This window comes from Oncorhynchus gorbuscha, linkage group LG16 (assembly GCF_021184085.1).
Source record: "Oncorhynchus gorbuscha isolate QuinsamMale2020 ecotype Even-year linkage group LG16, OgorEven_v1.0, whole genome shotgun sequence".
In the NCBI taxonomy this organism is placed as follows: Eukaryota; Metazoa; Chordata; class Actinopteri; order Salmoniformes; family Salmonidae; genus Oncorhynchus; species Oncorhynchus gorbuscha.
Window position 1 is genome coordinate 52,076,250 of NC_060188.1, and position 17,970 is coordinate 52,094,219.

The 17,970-nt window shown below is 42.6% G+C and overlaps 1 protein-coding gene across 2 annotated transcripts in view; it reads left to right on the forward strand.

Moving 5' to 3' along the window:
* Positions 1–226: 226 nt before the first annotated feature.
* Positions 227–17,970, forward strand: part of LOC124000488 (glutamate receptor 1-like) — a 103,568-nt gene continuing 85,824 nt past the window's right edge. Inside the window, exons 1-2 of one of the 2 annotated variants that reach the window (XM_046306871.1) lie at positions 227–637; positions 843–977. In XM_046306871.1, the coding sequence (XP_046162827.1) occupies positions 553–637; positions 843–977 (220 nt within the window). In that variant the 5' untranslated portion in view covers positions 227–552. The remainder of the gene's footprint in view (positions 638–842; positions 978–17,970) is intronic. The other variant, XM_046306872.1, reaches the window with a different exon arrangement.

Below are 17,970 nucleotides of genomic sequence, written 5' to 3' on the forward strand. Positions count from 1 at the left end.
ATTATTAACTAATCAATTTAGGTTACACTTTATTACCAAAAATAGATAGGTAAAGAGCTGCATGCACAATCATTATGCCATAAACGTCTTGGCAACTCCGCTACTTTAACAGCTACAAAAGTGGTACAGTCTGGGCAAGGGATTTGGGCATTCCCAGTGCTGTACCAATTCATTTACGCGTCATTTTCCGTGTATGAATACTGTGCTAGAATGATAAAAGCATCGTTCCCTCCCATTTCATACTGATATAATAATTGAAACTCCGCAGACTATATCGAATGTAGGTAGGGCTCTCAGTCGGTTCGTTTATTGGCATGGTTATTCTTCTTAGGTCTGCGTGCACAGCAGAGTCAGCGAAAGAGATTACCACCATAGGGAGAGAGCGGTTCTGAAGCTGCTATGAGACCAGGCTGCAATACAGTTCTGCAAATTCAGTTGGTCTATTACAACTATGGATGCATTGTGAGTCAGTGAACTGACAGAGCCTTGTGAGAAACAGAAGCAGACCTTTTGGAATTTGTCTCTTTGTTCGTCGCCAATGCAAAAGGAAATATGCTGCGAAGCTTTACCTTGGTCTTTGTCAGTTTTTGTGTTGGGTTTTGCTATGGGTCAAGTTTCCCAAGTAATATCAATATAGGTGAGTATTATCAACACGGAATGCTTATTATATCACTATTGCATCCTGTTAGTTTGATATCTAAACTGCTGCGTATTTCCAAAGTTGCATGACAGTCTCCATACGTCAAATTTTGTAATACATTCAAATATTCGTTGTATGAGGACAGTTGATGTGAACCTATTTTCAACCTTGTCTTCAATATTTGTCTTTGTCTTGCTAACAGGGGGATTGTTCCCAAAGGGCTCCCATGAAAATGAGGTTTTTCATTTTGCACTCTCCCATCACCAGGATATCCCCAGACTGGTACCACAGGTGGACATGGTCGACACCGCAAGTAGCTTTGCTATGACATATGCATGTAAGTTTAGCCTTTATCCCCCAAATGAAGAGTACATGTAATTGCAGTGTTCCCATTTTGATGACAGTGTTCAAGGTGTTCAAATGCTGTCTGGATTGCATTAACATCTGTTGCTTTAATACATGTCAAAGATCATGTCACCCCTTCTACATTCTGACGTTTTGATTTTGGAGGTAGGAAATGATCCTACCTAGGCACACATACCTCCATAAATCTGCAGTTTTCTGATAGATTAAAACAGTTTAATGCACCATTATGTTGGCATCGTGCAACTACTTTTTTTGTCTTTAATTTTGTCTAAGGGAGCTGCCCAACAGTTGGAGAATAATGGGCTTTAAGGGCACCAGAAACTACTAAGAGATGTTCTTTTATTAATCATTTCAGTCATGAAAGGTGTCATCCAACTGGGGGAGTTGAGCTGTATCAGGGGGAAATGATGTGCAACAGCACTATCAGGGAACCATCATTTACAAAAATATGAGAAGCAAATGATCTGAAAATGACACAACCTACTCAATTGAGTAGCCTATAATAAAAACATTTCAGGCTGTCTTCCCAAGTTTCCTCAAGCTTCCAATAATGTTAACCTCAGCCCTGTCTACATAAAAGGCATTAGACTACTAGACAGTGGCTTTTGTGTCCAGGGCTACTTGTTATAAGAGATCAGTGATTCAGTATTGTTCCTATCAATGCCTCCTGATTCTAGACATTAGTGTGAGCTGTTCAGGACATCAGGATTTGCTTTAGGAAAGGAGAAGCTGTGTTTTTATCAGTTGATTGAAATGGTCAATGTCTATCTAGATTATGTACTGTACATGTAAATAAACTGGGCTATCTTGATTCTTTTAATAGACTGGACTATCTTGATTCTGTACTTTACATTAAAATAGACTGGACTATCTAGATTCTGTATTGTGCGTTTTAAAAAGACGTAGACTATGTAGCTTATGCACTGTAAATGACCTTTTTCTTCGGATAGCACAATTGATCGTAGTCATGATCAACGTCATACTGATACTAGGCTGTATAAGACAGGAGACAACCTATTGATGGATTTCACGGTCGCGCCACTCTATTGTGATGGACGTTCTCAGCCCGACTGACTCCCATTCTGACTGTGCTGCCCCAGGCATTCTCAATGGGGGCCAATGATGATTTTGTCTTAAGTACACTATTGTGTCTTGGGAATACAAGGATATTTTTAAAGAAAGCAAACCATTAGTAGGAAACCCTTTTGTCATCATTTATGATACTGCCAGATTTACTTTAGACAGATGACTATGTGGCCATAATCTCGCAACCATCATCATAAAAAACATAATTTAATTGCCCAGGGTGAGCGAGACGAATGACAAGACATGGAGAGTCATAATAACAGTTACAATAATAACTGTATAGTAGAATAATAATAACATCCAATTATTATATTAGAACCATTAACTAGGCTACCAATAACTCAGAGAAACCACTTGATGCCTACCATGGTGAAGGATTAATGCAGAATGCATTGAGGTTATTCAGGCTAATGTGACTGCATGCATCACAAACACGTTCACACACATCTACAGCCAGGGTCTCAGGAAGTGCAGACACAGATGCCTGCTTTTCCGAGGCAGCACAGTATCACTCACCTTGTAGAGAGCTTGGACACACATGGTAAATGGAGTTAGTGGACTCTTGACAGTCTTTTGTGCCACACATGACCTACGGTGTCCCACATAGCTACATATCTTAAAGGGATATTTCAGGATTTTGGAAATTCCCCTGAGTCGGATGAACTTGTGGATAAAAATGTTATGTCTCTGCGTGCAGTTTGAAGGAAGTTGCTAACAAACGTTAGCGCAATTGCTAACTAGCTTCACCACAATACCTGGGACTCTTATGTTAACTGCTAGCATGCTGTCATTGCAGATTCTTCTAAAGCTGAGAAAAATGAATTGCCGTGTGTGAAGAGTCTATCTTTCGGAAAATTGCAGTTAAAGACAAGTACACTGAAATAAGACTACCAAATGCCAAACACCGATTTAGATCAAATCACTGTCTCTTCAAAGTAAGTTAGTAAATATTGTCCAGTTTGTAACATTCTGTATGAAATGGGATTTTAAATTATGTGTAATTCAATGCAATGTAGAGAGCTTTTTAAAGTGGTTAAAATAAAAAATGTGACATTTTTATGTTTCTTTTTGGAAAATACTAATATGAACGGATCAAAATACCAACAAATCTCAAAATTGATAGTTTGATGCAAAAATGACATTTCAGCCTGGTCTTAAAGACCTATAAGGTATTCAAACATTTCTATAAGTATTAGATATTTACTCTCTGACCACCTAAAGCTAACCACCACAAGTGTATAGGTTGAAGCCATAATGTCATGCCCTGTATCCTGACATCAGGCCTATAGAGGGCAATGTCGGGGCATAGACAAAATAGTGGTGATGGTTACAGTGTATTCTCGTTCAGTAAAACCAAGTGATGTCTATTCAAAAGACTGGTTTTCCAGTGAAAAGGTTGAGAAAACCAATTTCAATTACTAGATATAGTAGTTCACTAATCAATCGAGTCTAGAATTGTCATTCATTTTGGAGGCACAAACAGATAAAGATGGACAAAGTTGAATGGAATAGGATTTACCAGTCATCCCAAACCGCTATCTGTATGATCTATCAGTGCTGGAGTATTTGAAGCTAATCCTCATTGAGTGAAGAAGTTTCCTAAGTAGTCCATGGGTCAGACTAGAAGTTTGCCCACTTTGGGGTGGCAAAGATCTGATGGTATTAAATTGTTCCCCACAAGCCCCTGATCAAATTGATATATGATAACCTCTCTAAAAATGTAGCTATCTGTTTTTCATTTTTATATATGTCTTGTTGTGTGGGAGTCTAAGCAATTGAATGTTCACAGGCAGATTTTTGATAAAGGATTGTTGAGACAAGTTGGAACGTTCACATGCTCATTGAAAATGAGTTTCTCAAAAAACAATGCCTGAACATTCTATTGGATCTCATCTTAAGACCAGGTACCACAGGCTAAAATTACATTTTGAGATTTGGGTATTTCGGTGTATTAAAATGAGTTTTTTCAAAAAGTCATATCATACTACCGTCATCAAATTGTGATGAATTGTAATTACTTTTAAAAGGCCATTTCATATAAAATGTTACAAACTGGAATATATGTAGTAACTTACTTCAAAGAGATGGTGATTGGTTCTAAATAGGTGTTTGGGGATTGGTAGTGTACTTGTCTTTAACTGCCCTTTTCCACACACTAACTCATTTTTATGCCTCAGAAGCATCTGTATTCACCACATTTTGTGTTGTTATATCCTCAGACGCATTCTCCAGATTAATGCATAGGGAATTGTTGATATGTTGTCAAACTTTTATTCTAGATAACATTTTCTTGTAAAAAAATTGCCAAAAATGTATTTTAGGTACCTTTCTGTAGTATTTTACTTAGAAAAATTAAAAAAGGATTGTTCCCACAATCTGCTATGTAGAAGTACCGTCCTGGACTGTCTTAACAAAATGAAACCAAAACATTTAGGCAACTCAATATTAGGATGGTGTTCTTAATGTTTCCTATACTCAGTGTATATATGATTTATTTATATATACACACTACCATTCAAAAGTTTGGGGTCACTTAAAAATGTCCTTGTTTTTGAAAGAAAAGCACATTTTTGTCCATTAAAATAACATAACATTTATCAGAAATACAGTGTAGACATCGTTAATGTTTTAAATGACTATTGTAGCTGGAAACTGTAGATTTTTAATGGAATATCTACATAGGTATACAGAGGCTCATAATCAGCAACCATCACTCCTGTGTTCAGTAACCATCACAGAGTCACCTCTTCACTGTTGACATTGAGACTGGTGTTTTGTGGGTACTATTTAATGAAGCTGCTCGTTGATGACTTGTGAGCCGTCTGTTTCCGGTGACCGGTTTGCTGATTTCAATGATGTGAATAGAGTGCCCCATGGTGGCGTTGGGGTTATGGTATGGGCAGGCGTGAGCTACGGACAACGAACACAATTGCATTTTATCGATGGTGATTTGAATGCACAGAGATACTGTGACAAGATCCTAAAGCCCATTGTCGTGCCATTCATCCACCACTTTCACATCATGTTTCAGCATGATAATGCATGACCCCACGGCACAAGGATCTGTACACGATTCCTGGAAGCTTAAAATGTCCCAGTTCTTCCATGGCCTGCATACCCACCAGACATGTGACCCATTGGCAGGTTTGGGATGCTCTGGATCAACGTGTTTGAAAGCATGTTTCAGTTCCCGCCAACAACTTCCCGTCAGTTCCCGCCATATCCAGCAACTTTGCACAGCCATTGAAGAGTGGGACAACATTCCACAGGCCATAATCAACAGCCTGATCAACTCTTTGTGAAGGAGATGTGTAACACTGCATGAGGCAAATGGTGGTCACACCAGATACTGACAGGCTTTCTTTTTTTAAGGTATCTGTGACCAGATGCATATCTGTATTCCCAATCATAATTCATTCATTTCAATTGACTGATTTCCTTATATGAACTGTAACTCAGTAAAATCTTTGAAATTCTTGCATGTTGCATTCATATTTTTGTTCAGTATATATGCAGTCAAGGTCAAGTAAAATCTATGTTCCCATTTATAAAGCATTTATAGCTAAGCACTTAATATTAATCAATTGTACAGTTTGCCACTGCTCTATAACACCAACATTAAACATCTATATATGAATTCTATGCAGTCAATGTAATTGAATTAATATTTTCCCATTCATAAAGGATTTATGAATAATTGTAAAAGAACAGGGACACAACACAGAATTGTAATGGAAATATAAACATTTTATATCAATTATCCGATGTAGCACATAACACATTTGCTGAGGAGATCGCCGAAAAATCCTACTATTGACATTTTTCAGTTTGACTTTCAACAAATATTCACTGCATTGAAATTCAATTCCCCATTTCAGACTCGTAGCTCGAAAAAACACATTTAGTGAGTAAAACATAGTTAGCATTTTCCCCTTATTCACTAATGTAGCTAGCTGGAAGCTAGCTAAGCCCCTGGAAATGTCAACATGTTTTCCAACAAAATCATCATAAAACTCATAAAACATTTAGTTAACAATGGTATCTATCTTACTATTTGAAGACTTACATTGTACTTTTGCGGTTGGTACTAGGGGGGCAGTATTTTCATTTTTGGGAAAAAAAACGTTCCCGTTTTAAACGGGATATTTTGTCAGGACAAGATGCTAGAATATGCATATAATTGACAGCTTTGGATAGAAAACACTCTAACGTTTCCAAAACTGTAAAGATATTGTCTGAGTATAACAGAACTGATGTTGCAGGCGAAAGCCTGAGAAAAATCCAATCCGGAAGTGCCCCAGGTTTTGAAAGCGCTGCGTTCCAATGAGTCCCTATTCAGCTGTGAATGTGCCATCAACGAGCTTATACATTCTACGTATTCCCCAAGGTGTCTACAGCATTGTGACATAGTTTTACGCATTTCTGTTGTAGAATAGCCGTAGGCGGCCACATTGCGTAAATGGTCATGGTGGCTCCGAGAGAGATTCTCATGTAAAATACAGAGGTAGCCATTACTCCAATCGGTCCTACTGAAAAATGAATTGTCCCGACGTATATATTATCGAATAGATATTAGAAAAACACCTTGAGGGTTGATTATAAACAACGTTTGCCATGTTTCTATCGATATTATGGAGCTAATTTGGAATATTTTTCGGCGTTGTGGTGACCGCAATTTCCGGGCGATTTCTCAGCCAAACTTGAAGAACAAACGGAGCTATTTCGCCTACAAAAATAATATTTTGGGAAAAAATGAACTTTGGCTATCTACCTGGGAGTCTCGTGAGTGAAAACATCTGAAGTTCATCAAAGGTAAATGATTTAATTTGATTGCTTTTCTGATTTTCGTGACAAGGTTGCCTGCTGCTAGCAAGGCATAATGCTATGCTAGTCTATGATACACTTACACAAATGCTTGTCTAGCGTTGGCTGTAAAGCATATTTTGAAAATCTGAGATGACAGGGTGATTAACAAAAGGCTAAGCTGTGTTCCAATATATTTCACTTGTGATTTTCATGAATAGGAAGATTTTCTAGGAAGATTTATGTCCGTTGCGTTATGCTAATTAGTGTCAGGCGATGATTACGCTCCCGGACCCGGGTTTGAGAGTCACAAGAAGTTGTTTTGGTTCACTATTCCATGACTGAAAGTGTACGTACCATGGCTTGCAAAAGTATTCACCCCCTTAGCATTTTTCCTATTTTGTTGCCTTACAACCTGTAATTAAAATGTATTTTTTTTGGGGGGGGTTGTATCATTTCATTTACACAACATTCCTACCACTTTGAAGATGTAAAATATTGTTTATTGTGAAACAAACAAGAAATAAGACAAAAACAAACAGAAAACTTGAGTGTACATAACTATTCACCCGCCCAGAGTCAATACTTTGTAGAGCCACCTTTTGCAGCTGCAAGTCTCTTGGGGTATGTCTCTATAAGCTTGGCACTTCTAGCCACTGGGAGTTTTTCCCATTCTTCAAGGCAAAACTGCTTTAACTCCTTCAAGGTGGATGGGTTCCGCTTATGTACAGAAATCACAGATTCCACAGATTCTCAATAAGATTGAGGTCTGGGCTTTGCCTAGGCCATTCCAAGACATTTAAATGTTTCCCCTTAAACCACCAGCATGTTGCTTTAGCATTACACTTAAGGTCATTGTCCTGCTGAAAGGTGAAGCTCTGTCCCAGTCTGAAATTTCTGGAAGACTGAAACAGGTTTCCCTCAAGAATTTCCTTGTATTTAGCTCCATCCATCATTCCTTAAATTCTGACCAGTTTCCCAGTCCCTGACGATGGAAAAACATCCCCACAGCTTGATGCTGCCACCACCATGCTTCACTGTAGGGATGTTGTTCTCGGGGTGATACGAGGTGTTGGGGTGGCGCCAGACATAGCGTTTTCGCAGTTTTAGTCTCATCTGACCAGAGTACCTTCTTCCATGTGTTTGGGGAGTCTTCCACATGCCTTTTGGCAAACACCAAACATGTTTGCTTATTTTTTTCTGGCCACTTTTCCGTAAAGCCCACCTCTGTGGAGTGTATGGCTTAAAGTGGTCCTATGGACTAGTAACCAAAAGATCGCAAGTTCGAATCCCCGAGCTGACAAGGTACAAATCTGTCGTTCTGCCCCTGAACAGGCAGTTAACCCACTGTTCCTAAGCAGTCATTGAAAATAAGAATTTGTTCTTAACTGACTCGCCTAGTAAAATAAAGGTAAAATAAAATTTAAATAAAATAAATATTCAAATCTCCACTGTGGAGCTTTGCAGCTTCTTCAGGGATATGTTTGGTCTCTTTGTTGCCTCTCTGATTAATGCCCTCCTTGCCTGGTCTGTGAGATTTGGCGGGCGGCCCCTCTCTTGGCAGGTTTGTTGTGGTACCATATTCTTTCCATTTTTTAATAATGGATTTAATGGTGCTCCGTGGGATGTTCAAAGTTTCTGATATTTTTTTATACCCCAACCCTGATCTGTACTTCTCCACAACCTTGGCCTGACCTGTTTGGAGAGCCCCTTGGTCTACATAGTGCCACTTGCTTGGTGGTGTTGCAGACTCTGGGGCCTTTCAGAACAGGTGTATATATACTGAGATCATGTGACAGATCATGTGACAGATCATGTGACATTTAGATTGCACACAGGTGGACTTTATTTAACTAATTATGTGACTGCCGAAGGTAATTGGTTGCACCAGATCTTATTTAGGAGCTTAATAGCAAAGGGGGTGAATACATATGCACGCACCACTTTTTTTTGAAAGAAGTAATTTAAAAAATTTCACTTCACCAATTTGGACTATTTTATGTATGTCCATTACATGTCCATTACATGAAATCCAAGTAAAACTATGTTTTAATGCAACAAAATATGAAAAACACAAAGGGGGTGAATACTTTTGCAAGGCACAGGGTGGCTACTTTGAAGAATCTCACATATAAAATATATTTTGATTTGTTTAACACTTTTTCTGGTTACTACATGATTCCATATTTGTTATTTCAAAGTGTTGATGTCTTCACTATTATTCTATAGTATAGAAAATAGTAAAAATAAAGAAAAACCATTAAATGAGTAGGTGTGTCCAAACTTTTGACTGGTACTGTACATGGTTTAGTGCTACCACTATGTTGAAGCCAATAGTTTTGGCTATAGGGAAAACTGAGCTGTAACCTACAGTATGTGTGTGTGGTGGAAGTCGTGAACAGCACATTTACAGTACACACCCGTTTCCCCTCATGATAGTGGTGAAAAGTCATAGCTGGAAAGACAATCATGTTAAAGGTCCATGTGTAATACAGAACTAATCCTGTGTGATTACTTTGATATAGCAAGAAATTGTAACCTAATTGACGTTGGTGTCTCCAAGGAGCTTGTGCCTGTTATGTGAATGGTTTAGCAGGCCCCTGCCTCAATGAACCCATTTAACCTTTTCATGCGCGAGTTCCAAGCATCTCTAATGGTCGCCCCAGCGTGAGTTTTTTTATGCACGTGATGTCAGAATGCACTCACTGTTCCAAAATGTGATTGTTATGCAACAAGACAGTTAACCCACACTGCCCTCAGACCAAGGTACGCTGCCTGCTAGTTATCTATAGGCTGTTTCAACTTGTCAATTTCAAATTATTTTCTAACAGATTAGATTTTCTTACAACAGTTTGAATTGAGGTGTGTTCTGCCTCATTACTTCACCTGTGTAGCCCAATTCACTGTTGCGGACAATTTGTTTGAGGCGTATAAACTTCTCTCTTTGACAAGAGCCCAAGCGTTTCCCCAATTAAGTATGAAGTATGAAGACAGTGCGCATCTAGTCAGCACCCCCTGGCACATTGTCTCGCTGGTGGCCGCATTGCTGTCATTGTTTCCCTTACAAATAACGTGTGCATTCCTCTCAAAGTAAGTCCCTTATTTTCTGTATATCGTGTTGTCCTTTCTACTGTTGCATACCGTATGTATGTATGGAGAATAATGTAGTGTTTTATTCAAATTTCTTCAAATACTGGTGACAAATCATGCATTCCGATTCTTGCATAGATTGTAATAGACGTGTGTAAAATACTTTGAAGGATGGACTGATTATGAGCTTATGCTAAGCTATTGTCCAGCTACGTGTGGTGCCATGTTTGTTGACATCATACAATCCATTCTGGTTGTCACTTTAGGGTCTGTCAGACCAAAGATGTTAGAAAAAAACCAAGGTGAAGGGATAGTTCACTTAACTAACATATGGTGCTGTCAAGACAACTGGGAACTCGGAAAAATTGTGAGGTCAAATCATGACGTCAGTGATCTTCAGGTCAGAAAGCCAGAGCTCTAGAAAAAGACCCAAGTTCCGAAGTTGGAATTCCGGATTGGATGACCAGTTTCCAAGTCGGCGCTATTTCCTCCCCCAGAGTTCCCAGTTCTCTTGAATGCACTGAAGTCTGCAATTTCCGAGTTCCCAGTTGTTTTAAAACACGCCATCAGATTGTAACTGGTAGCTCAGGGTTGCCAGCTCAGACCCCCCGTTCCAAAGGTTTTAATTTTATTTAGTGTATAAACTTCCTGTGTTTGAAACTCCATTTATCGATAAATCCCCCAACATAGTAATATTTCCTGCATAATTTCCCCCCATGATACCCTTCTCCATTTCTACCCTTCTCCATTTCTACCCTCCATAGACTTGAAAACCCAACAAATCCCCCTAAAATGGTTTCATGCCCGGTTTTCGCACCACAGTTAGTATCAGGAATCAAGGTAAGACCCAAGTGCAGACTGTGTGAAATAACAATGTTTATTGTAACCACTGGAGCAGGCAAGCGACAGGTCAAGGCAGGCAGGGGGTCAATAATCCAGAGCAGAGGCCAAGGTACAGGACAGCAGGCAGGCTCAGAGACAGGCAGTGGTCAGACAGCAGAGGTAAAAAAGCAGGTATAAATGCACAGGGGATAATGGGCGACACCTGGAGGGGGGTGGAGACAAGCGAAACCAGGTACTGGAATCCCCTGCCCCGAGGTCAAACCTTGAGGAGGCATCTCACCATGTAAGCTGGTCAGGCATCGATGATACGAGGGAGAAGAGTGGGCCTGGAAACAGGAGACAAGGGACAGTCAGACATGGTGAAGAGAACCGGGGCAAATTTCCAAGCCCCAAGAAGACATCCCAAGGCAGGGAGAGCTGACTTCAGGCAATGAGTGTGGCAGGACGGGCTGCAGCCCATGATGGCACCAGTAGCCCAGTCAATGGAGAGATTGTATTGCTGTAGCCAAGAGCTTCCCAATACCACAGGACCCTGCGGAGACTCAACCAGCAGGAATTGGATCGTCTCACTGTGGTTCCCCAACACTTGTAGGTTGACAGGGGTGGTCTGGTGGGTGACCCGGCTTATAGAGCGCCCGTCTAGCTCTCTAACACCCAGGCGGATGGAGAGGTGTTGATTGGGGATGCCCAGCTTGGATGCCAGGGTAACGTCCATGAGACTCATATTGGCCTCCCGAGTCGATGAGTACCTGAAGAGACTTGGACTGGTCGCCCCACAGCAGGTTGGCATGGAGAGGGCGAGTAGAGGGAGAATTAACAATTCTCTTTTAAGACCCACCAGATTACTCACACCAACAAATGAGCTGAAAGGACAGGTAGACACAAAATGACCAACAGTACCGCAATACAGACAGCTCTGGGTGCTCAGTCTGCGTACGCGGTCTGCTGGAGGCAGCCTAGCCCTGCATCAGCTCGGGAAGAGGCAACTCGGCAGTCTTCGGAGGCTCTTGGATTTCCTTGGGTAACCTCGGATTCTCTTGGGGTCTTCTGTAGTTCATCAGATTTAAGGTGGGATCCTTGAGTAAGCGATTGGGACCGCAATCAGACCTCTTCTCCCTTCTACGTTCACATAACCGTCCATTGATTTGGATGGTTAAGGTGATGAGTGAGTCGAGACCCGTCAGTAGTTTCCGGGCTGCAAGCTCCTCCTTTACCCCCGCCAATAACCCGTGCAGGAACGTGACGAACAGCGCTTCCGGGTTCCAAGCACCCTCCGCTAACAGCGTGAGGAACTCCACCACAATGTGGCAGACTGATGGAGTCCTGCCGAAGCAACCTCCGTGCAGCCTCTTTCCTGGACACCGGAGCCTCAAAAACCTCCAGACTGAGGCACATTGTTGCTCCCACACCGCAGCGGCCCAGGCGAGTGCCCTCCCGGACATCAGCGTAATAATGAGCGGGCCGAGGGGAATGAAGGCAGCTGCAGCTCGAAAATGAGGGAGCACTGGGAGAGAAAGGCTCAGCAGGTTCTAGAATCTCCGTCGTTGTGCTCCGGGAGAGATAAGTGGGGTTCCTGGGAAACTGGTGTCGTGACGTTGAATTAGTTAATGTTACGACTGTTGTTCATCGAATGATTAAAGTTTCTAATTGCGTGATTAACTGAATGAAGCAATTATTAACTCATTAACCTGGGGTACCATGGGAAAACTAGTTTTTATTGAGTTTCTATTTCCCAAATTAACTCAAAGAATATCAGAATATCGATTTTACAACAGCCGCTAATTAACCAGTTGCCTCTACCAATATCGTTCTGAATGTCGTATAGCCTGTGAATCTGCACGGACCCGGGTCTCACCAATGAGTTCGTACCACACCATTCTTAGTTGAATATTTATTTACGAAAAATCTAAAATGATGATAAAAGATACATATAGACAAAACACATTATAGGCTATTGATTAGAACTTAATATAATGGGCCAACACACTATGGCGCGTGTTACCCACAATGGGGATTTCAAAAGAGAGAGAAAAAAGAAAGTACACAAGAGAAATATACATTTGGGTGAATTTGTCAGCTATGCTATTCTAACCCTAGCCTTGCCCCAAACTGCCGCTCTTATGGGTCCAAATTTAATGATGTAATTACGTGGGGATGATCTCCGAGGATTCTCTGCGTGGACTGTCCAGGCTGCTCGATGACGCACTACTCCTCTCTGACCGTCCTCCCGATGTCAGTGTCCTTTTGGCTTAGGAGTCTGTTCCCTCACCCTTTGCTCTGGAAGGGGTCTTCTGAGGACAGACAGCTCTGTAGCTCAGAGCTCACAGCATAGGAATGAAACCCTTTAGATACCACGATTCGATGGGAGATGGAGGCTAGGTGGTTCGACTTGAATTCACCCGCTTAGACACAGCTAGTCATCCGTAGCTTGGGTAGAAAATAATATCTTTGTCTTCAAATTTGCGTTGCGTTCTGGGTTCGTTGACTTTTTATACTCACAGGTTTTATACGCTTGGGTTAGAAGTGGGCGTAACCGCCTTTAGGGCAATTCTCTGGGCGTACCAAGTTAATGAGGCAAGGTCTAGATTTTATTAAAATCCAATTTTAGACAACTAACTTAACATTTCATCTTCCTCAAAACATTCTCTTTGATTTGGATATTTTCCATACAACGTACAATGTATTTTTTATTTAATTTATTTATTTCACCTTTATTTAACCAGGTAGGCTAGTTGAGAACAAGTTCTCATTTGCAACTGCGACCTGGCCAAGATAAAGCATAGCAGTGTGAACAGACAACACAGAGTTACACATGGAGTAAACAATTAACAAGTCAATAACACAGCAGAAAAAAAGAGAGTCTATATACATTGTGTGCAAAAGGCATGAGGAGGTATGCGAATAATTACAATTTTGCAGATTAACACAGGAGTGCTAAATGATCAGATGGTCATCTACAGGTAGAGATATTGGTGTGCAAAAGAGCAGAAAAGTAAATAAATAAAAACAGTATGGGGATGAGGTAGGTAAAAATGGGTGGGCTATTTACCGATAGACTATGTACAGCTGCAGCGATCGGTTAGCTGCTCAGATAGCAGATGTTTGAAGTTGGTGAGGGAGATAAAAGTCTCCAACTTCAGCGATTTTTGCAATTCGTTCCAGTCACAGGCTGCAGAGAACTGGAACGAAAGGCGGCCAAATTAGGTGTTGGCTTTAGAGATGATCAGTGAGATACACCTGCTGGAGTGCGTGCTATGGGTGGGTGTTGCCATCGTGACCAGTGAACTGAGATAAGGCGGAGCTTTACCTAGCATAGAATTGTAGATGACCTGGAGCCAGTGGGTCTGGCGACGAATATGTAGCGAGGGCCAGCCGAGTAGAGCATACAGGTCGCAGTGGTGGGTGGTATAAGGTGCTTTAGTGACAAAACGGATGGCACTGTGATAAACTGCATCCAGTTTGCTGAGTAGAGTGTTGGAAGCTATTTTGTAGATGACATCGCTGAAGTCGAGGATCGGTAGGATAGTCAGTTTTACTAGGGTAAGTTTGGCTGCGTGAGTGAAGGAGGCTTTGTTGCGGAATAGAAAGCCGACTCTAGATTTGATTTTCGATTGGAGATTTTGATATGAGTCTTGAAGGAGAGTTTACAGTCTAGCCAGACACCTAGGTACTTATAGATGTCCACATATTCAAGGTCGGAACCATCCAGGGTGGTGATGCTAGTCAGGCGTGCGGATGCAGGCAGCGAGCGGTTGAAAAGCATGCATTTGGTTTTACTAGCGTTTAAAAGCAGTTGGAGGCCACGGAAGTAGTGTTGTATGGCATTGAAGCTCGTTTGGAGGTTAGATAGCACAGTGTCCAAGGACGGGCCGGAAGTATATAGAATGGTGTCGTCTGCGTAGAGGTGGATCAGGGAATCGCCCGCAGCAAGAGCAACATCATTGATATATACAGAGAAAAGAGTCGGCCCGAGAATTGAACCCTGTGGTACCCCCATAGAGACTGCCAGAGGACCGGACAGCATTCCCCCCCGATTTGACACACTGAACTCTGTCTGCAGACACGGCAGTCATCAGAAAAACTGAGGCTACTGAGTCTGCCGATAAGAATATGATGATTGACAGAGTCGAAAGCCTTGGCAAGGTCGATGAAGACGGCTGCACAGTACTGTCTTTTATCGATGGCGGTTATGATATCATTTAGTACCTTGAGCGTGGCTGAGGTGCACCCGTGACCGGCTCGGAAACCAGATTGCACAGCGGAGAAGGTACGGTGAGATTCGAGATGGTCAGTGACCTGTTTGTTGACTTGGCTTTCAGTGAGGTTAGTGGAAGAACAGAAGACCTTAGATAGGCAGGGCAGGATGGATATAGGTCTGTAACAGTTTGGGTCCAGGGTGTCTCCCCCTTTGAAGAGGGGGATGACTGCGGCAGCTTTCCAATTCTTGGGGATCTCAGACGATATGAAAGAGAGGTTGAACAGGCTGGTAATAGGGGTTGTGACAATGGCAGCGGATAGTTTCAGAAATAGAGGGTCCAGATTGTCAAGCCCAGCTGATTTGTACGGGTCCAGGTTTTGCAGCTCTTTCAGAACATCTGCTATCTGGATTTGGGTAAAGGAGTACCTGGAGAGGCTTGGGCGAATAGCTGCGGGGAGGGGGGCGGAGCTGTTGGCCGAGGTTGGAGTAGCCAGGAGGAAGGCATGGCCAGCCGTTGAGAAATGCTTGTTGAGGTTTTCGATAATCATGGATTTATCGGTGGTGACCGTGTTACCTAGCCTCAGTGCAGTGGGCAGCTGGGAGGAGGTGCTCTTGTTCTCCATGGACTTCACAGTGTCCCAGAACTTTTTGGAGTTGGAGCTACAGGATGCAAATTTCTGCCTGAAGAAGCTGGCCTTAGCTTTCCTGACTGACTGCTTGTATTGGTTCCTGACTTCCCTGAACAGTTGCATATCGCGGGGACTGTTCGATGCTATTGCAGTCTGCCACAGGATGTTTTTGTGCTGTTCGAGGGCAGTCAGGTCTGGAGTGAACCAAGGGCTATATCTGTTCTTTGTTCTGCATTTTTTGAACGGAGCATGCTTATCTAAAATGACGAGGAAGTTACTTTTAAAGAATGACCAGGCATCCTCAACTGACGGGATGAGGTCAATGTCCTTCCAGGATACCCGGGCCACGTCGATTAGAAAGCCCTGCTCACAGAAGTGTTTTAAGGAGCGTTTGACAGTGATGAGGGGTGGTCGTTTGACTGCGGCTCCGTAGCGGATACAGGCAATGAGGCAGTGATCGCTGAGATCCTGGTTGAAGACAGCGGAGGTGTATTTGGAGGGCCAGTTGGTCAGGATGACGTCTATGAGGGTGCCCTTGTTTACAGATTTAGGGTTGTACCTGCTGGGTTCCTTGATGATTTGTGTGAGATTGAGGGCATCTAGCTTAGATTGTAGGACTGCCGGGGTGTTAAGCATATCCCAGTTTAGGTCACCTAACAGAACAAACTCTGACGCTAGATGGGGGGCGATCAATTCACAAATGGTGTCCAGGGCACAGCTGGGAGCTGAGGGGGGTCGGTAGCAGGCGACAACAGTGAGAGACTTATTTCTGGAGAGAGTAATTTTTAAAATTAGTAGTTCAAACTGTTTGGTATGGACCTGGAAAGTATGACATTACTTTGCAGGCTATCTCTGCAGTAGACTGCAACTCCTCCCCCTTTGGCAGTACTATCTTGACGGAAGATGTTATAGTTGGGTATGGAAATCTCCAAATTTTTGGTGGCCTTCCTGAGCCAGGATTCAGACACGGCAAGGACATCAGGGTTAGCAGAGTGTGCTAAAGCAGTGAGTAAAACACACTTAGGGAGGAGGCTTCTGATGTTGACATGCATGAAACCAAGGCTTTTTCGATCACAGAAGTCAACAAATGAGGGTGCCTGGGGACATGCAGGGCCTGGGTTTACCTCCACATCACCCGTGGAACAGAGGAGGAGTAGTATGAGGGTGCGGCTAAAGGCTATCAAAACTGGTCGCCTAGAGCGTTGGGGACAGAGAATAAAAGGAGCAGATTTCTGGGCATGGTAGAATATATTCAGGGCATAATGCGCAGACAGGGGTATGGTGGTGTACGGGTACAGCGGAGGTAAGCCCAGGCACTGGGTGATGATGAGAGAGGTTGTATCTCTGGACATGCTGGTTGTAATGGGTGAGGTCACCGCATGTGTGGGAGGTGGGACAAAGGAGGTATCAGGGGTATGAAGGGTGGAACTAGGGGCTCCATTGAAAACTAAAACAATGATAACTAACCTGAACAACAGTATACAAGGCATATTGACATTTGAGAGAGACATACAGCGAGGCATACAGTAATCACAGGTGTTGAATTGGGAGAGCTAGCTAAAACAGTAGGTGAGACAACAACAGCTAATCAGCTATCACAACAACAGCAGGTAAAATGGCGTTGACTTGGCAGGGAGGGTCGGATTAACTACACACAGAGCCTGAGTGCGGCTGGGGCCGACAGATAAAACATAAACAAGCAGAATGGAGTACCGTGATTAATGGACAGTCCAGCATGCATCAGCTATGTTGCCAAGTGATCAGTGTCCAGGGGGCAGCGGTGGATGGGGCAGGGAAGCTAGACTGGCGAGTATTATCCAGGTAAAAAAAAAACTGGCTGGCTGTGCAGAAGGTAAGAGCCGCTAGCAGTGGCTAACTATGACTAAATAGCTTGTAGCTAGTTAGCTGGTTAGCTTCTGGAGGTTCTTGAATGTGTTCTAAATATAAAAATAATAGCGATTCCATATCACACTGGGTGAGGCAGGTTACCGGAAGGTATAATCGAATTAAAAATCGAAAAGAGATTGAAAGTAAATATGGGTCCAGTGAGTGGTTGGGCTGGCTGGGGACACGGCGATTCAGACAGTTAGCAGGCCTGTGCTAACAAGCTAACAGTTAGTAGGCCGGGGCTAAACAAGCTAGCAGTTATCGGACTGGGGCTAAACAAGCTAGCAGTTAGCAGGCCGAATTAGCAAGTAAGCAGATAGCAAGGGCTAGAAAGTTAGCCTTTAGGGGACGTCGCGATGGGGTGAGTCTGTTTATGCCTCTTCATGCGGTGACATCGATAGACCGGTCATGGGTCCGGATATTGTAGC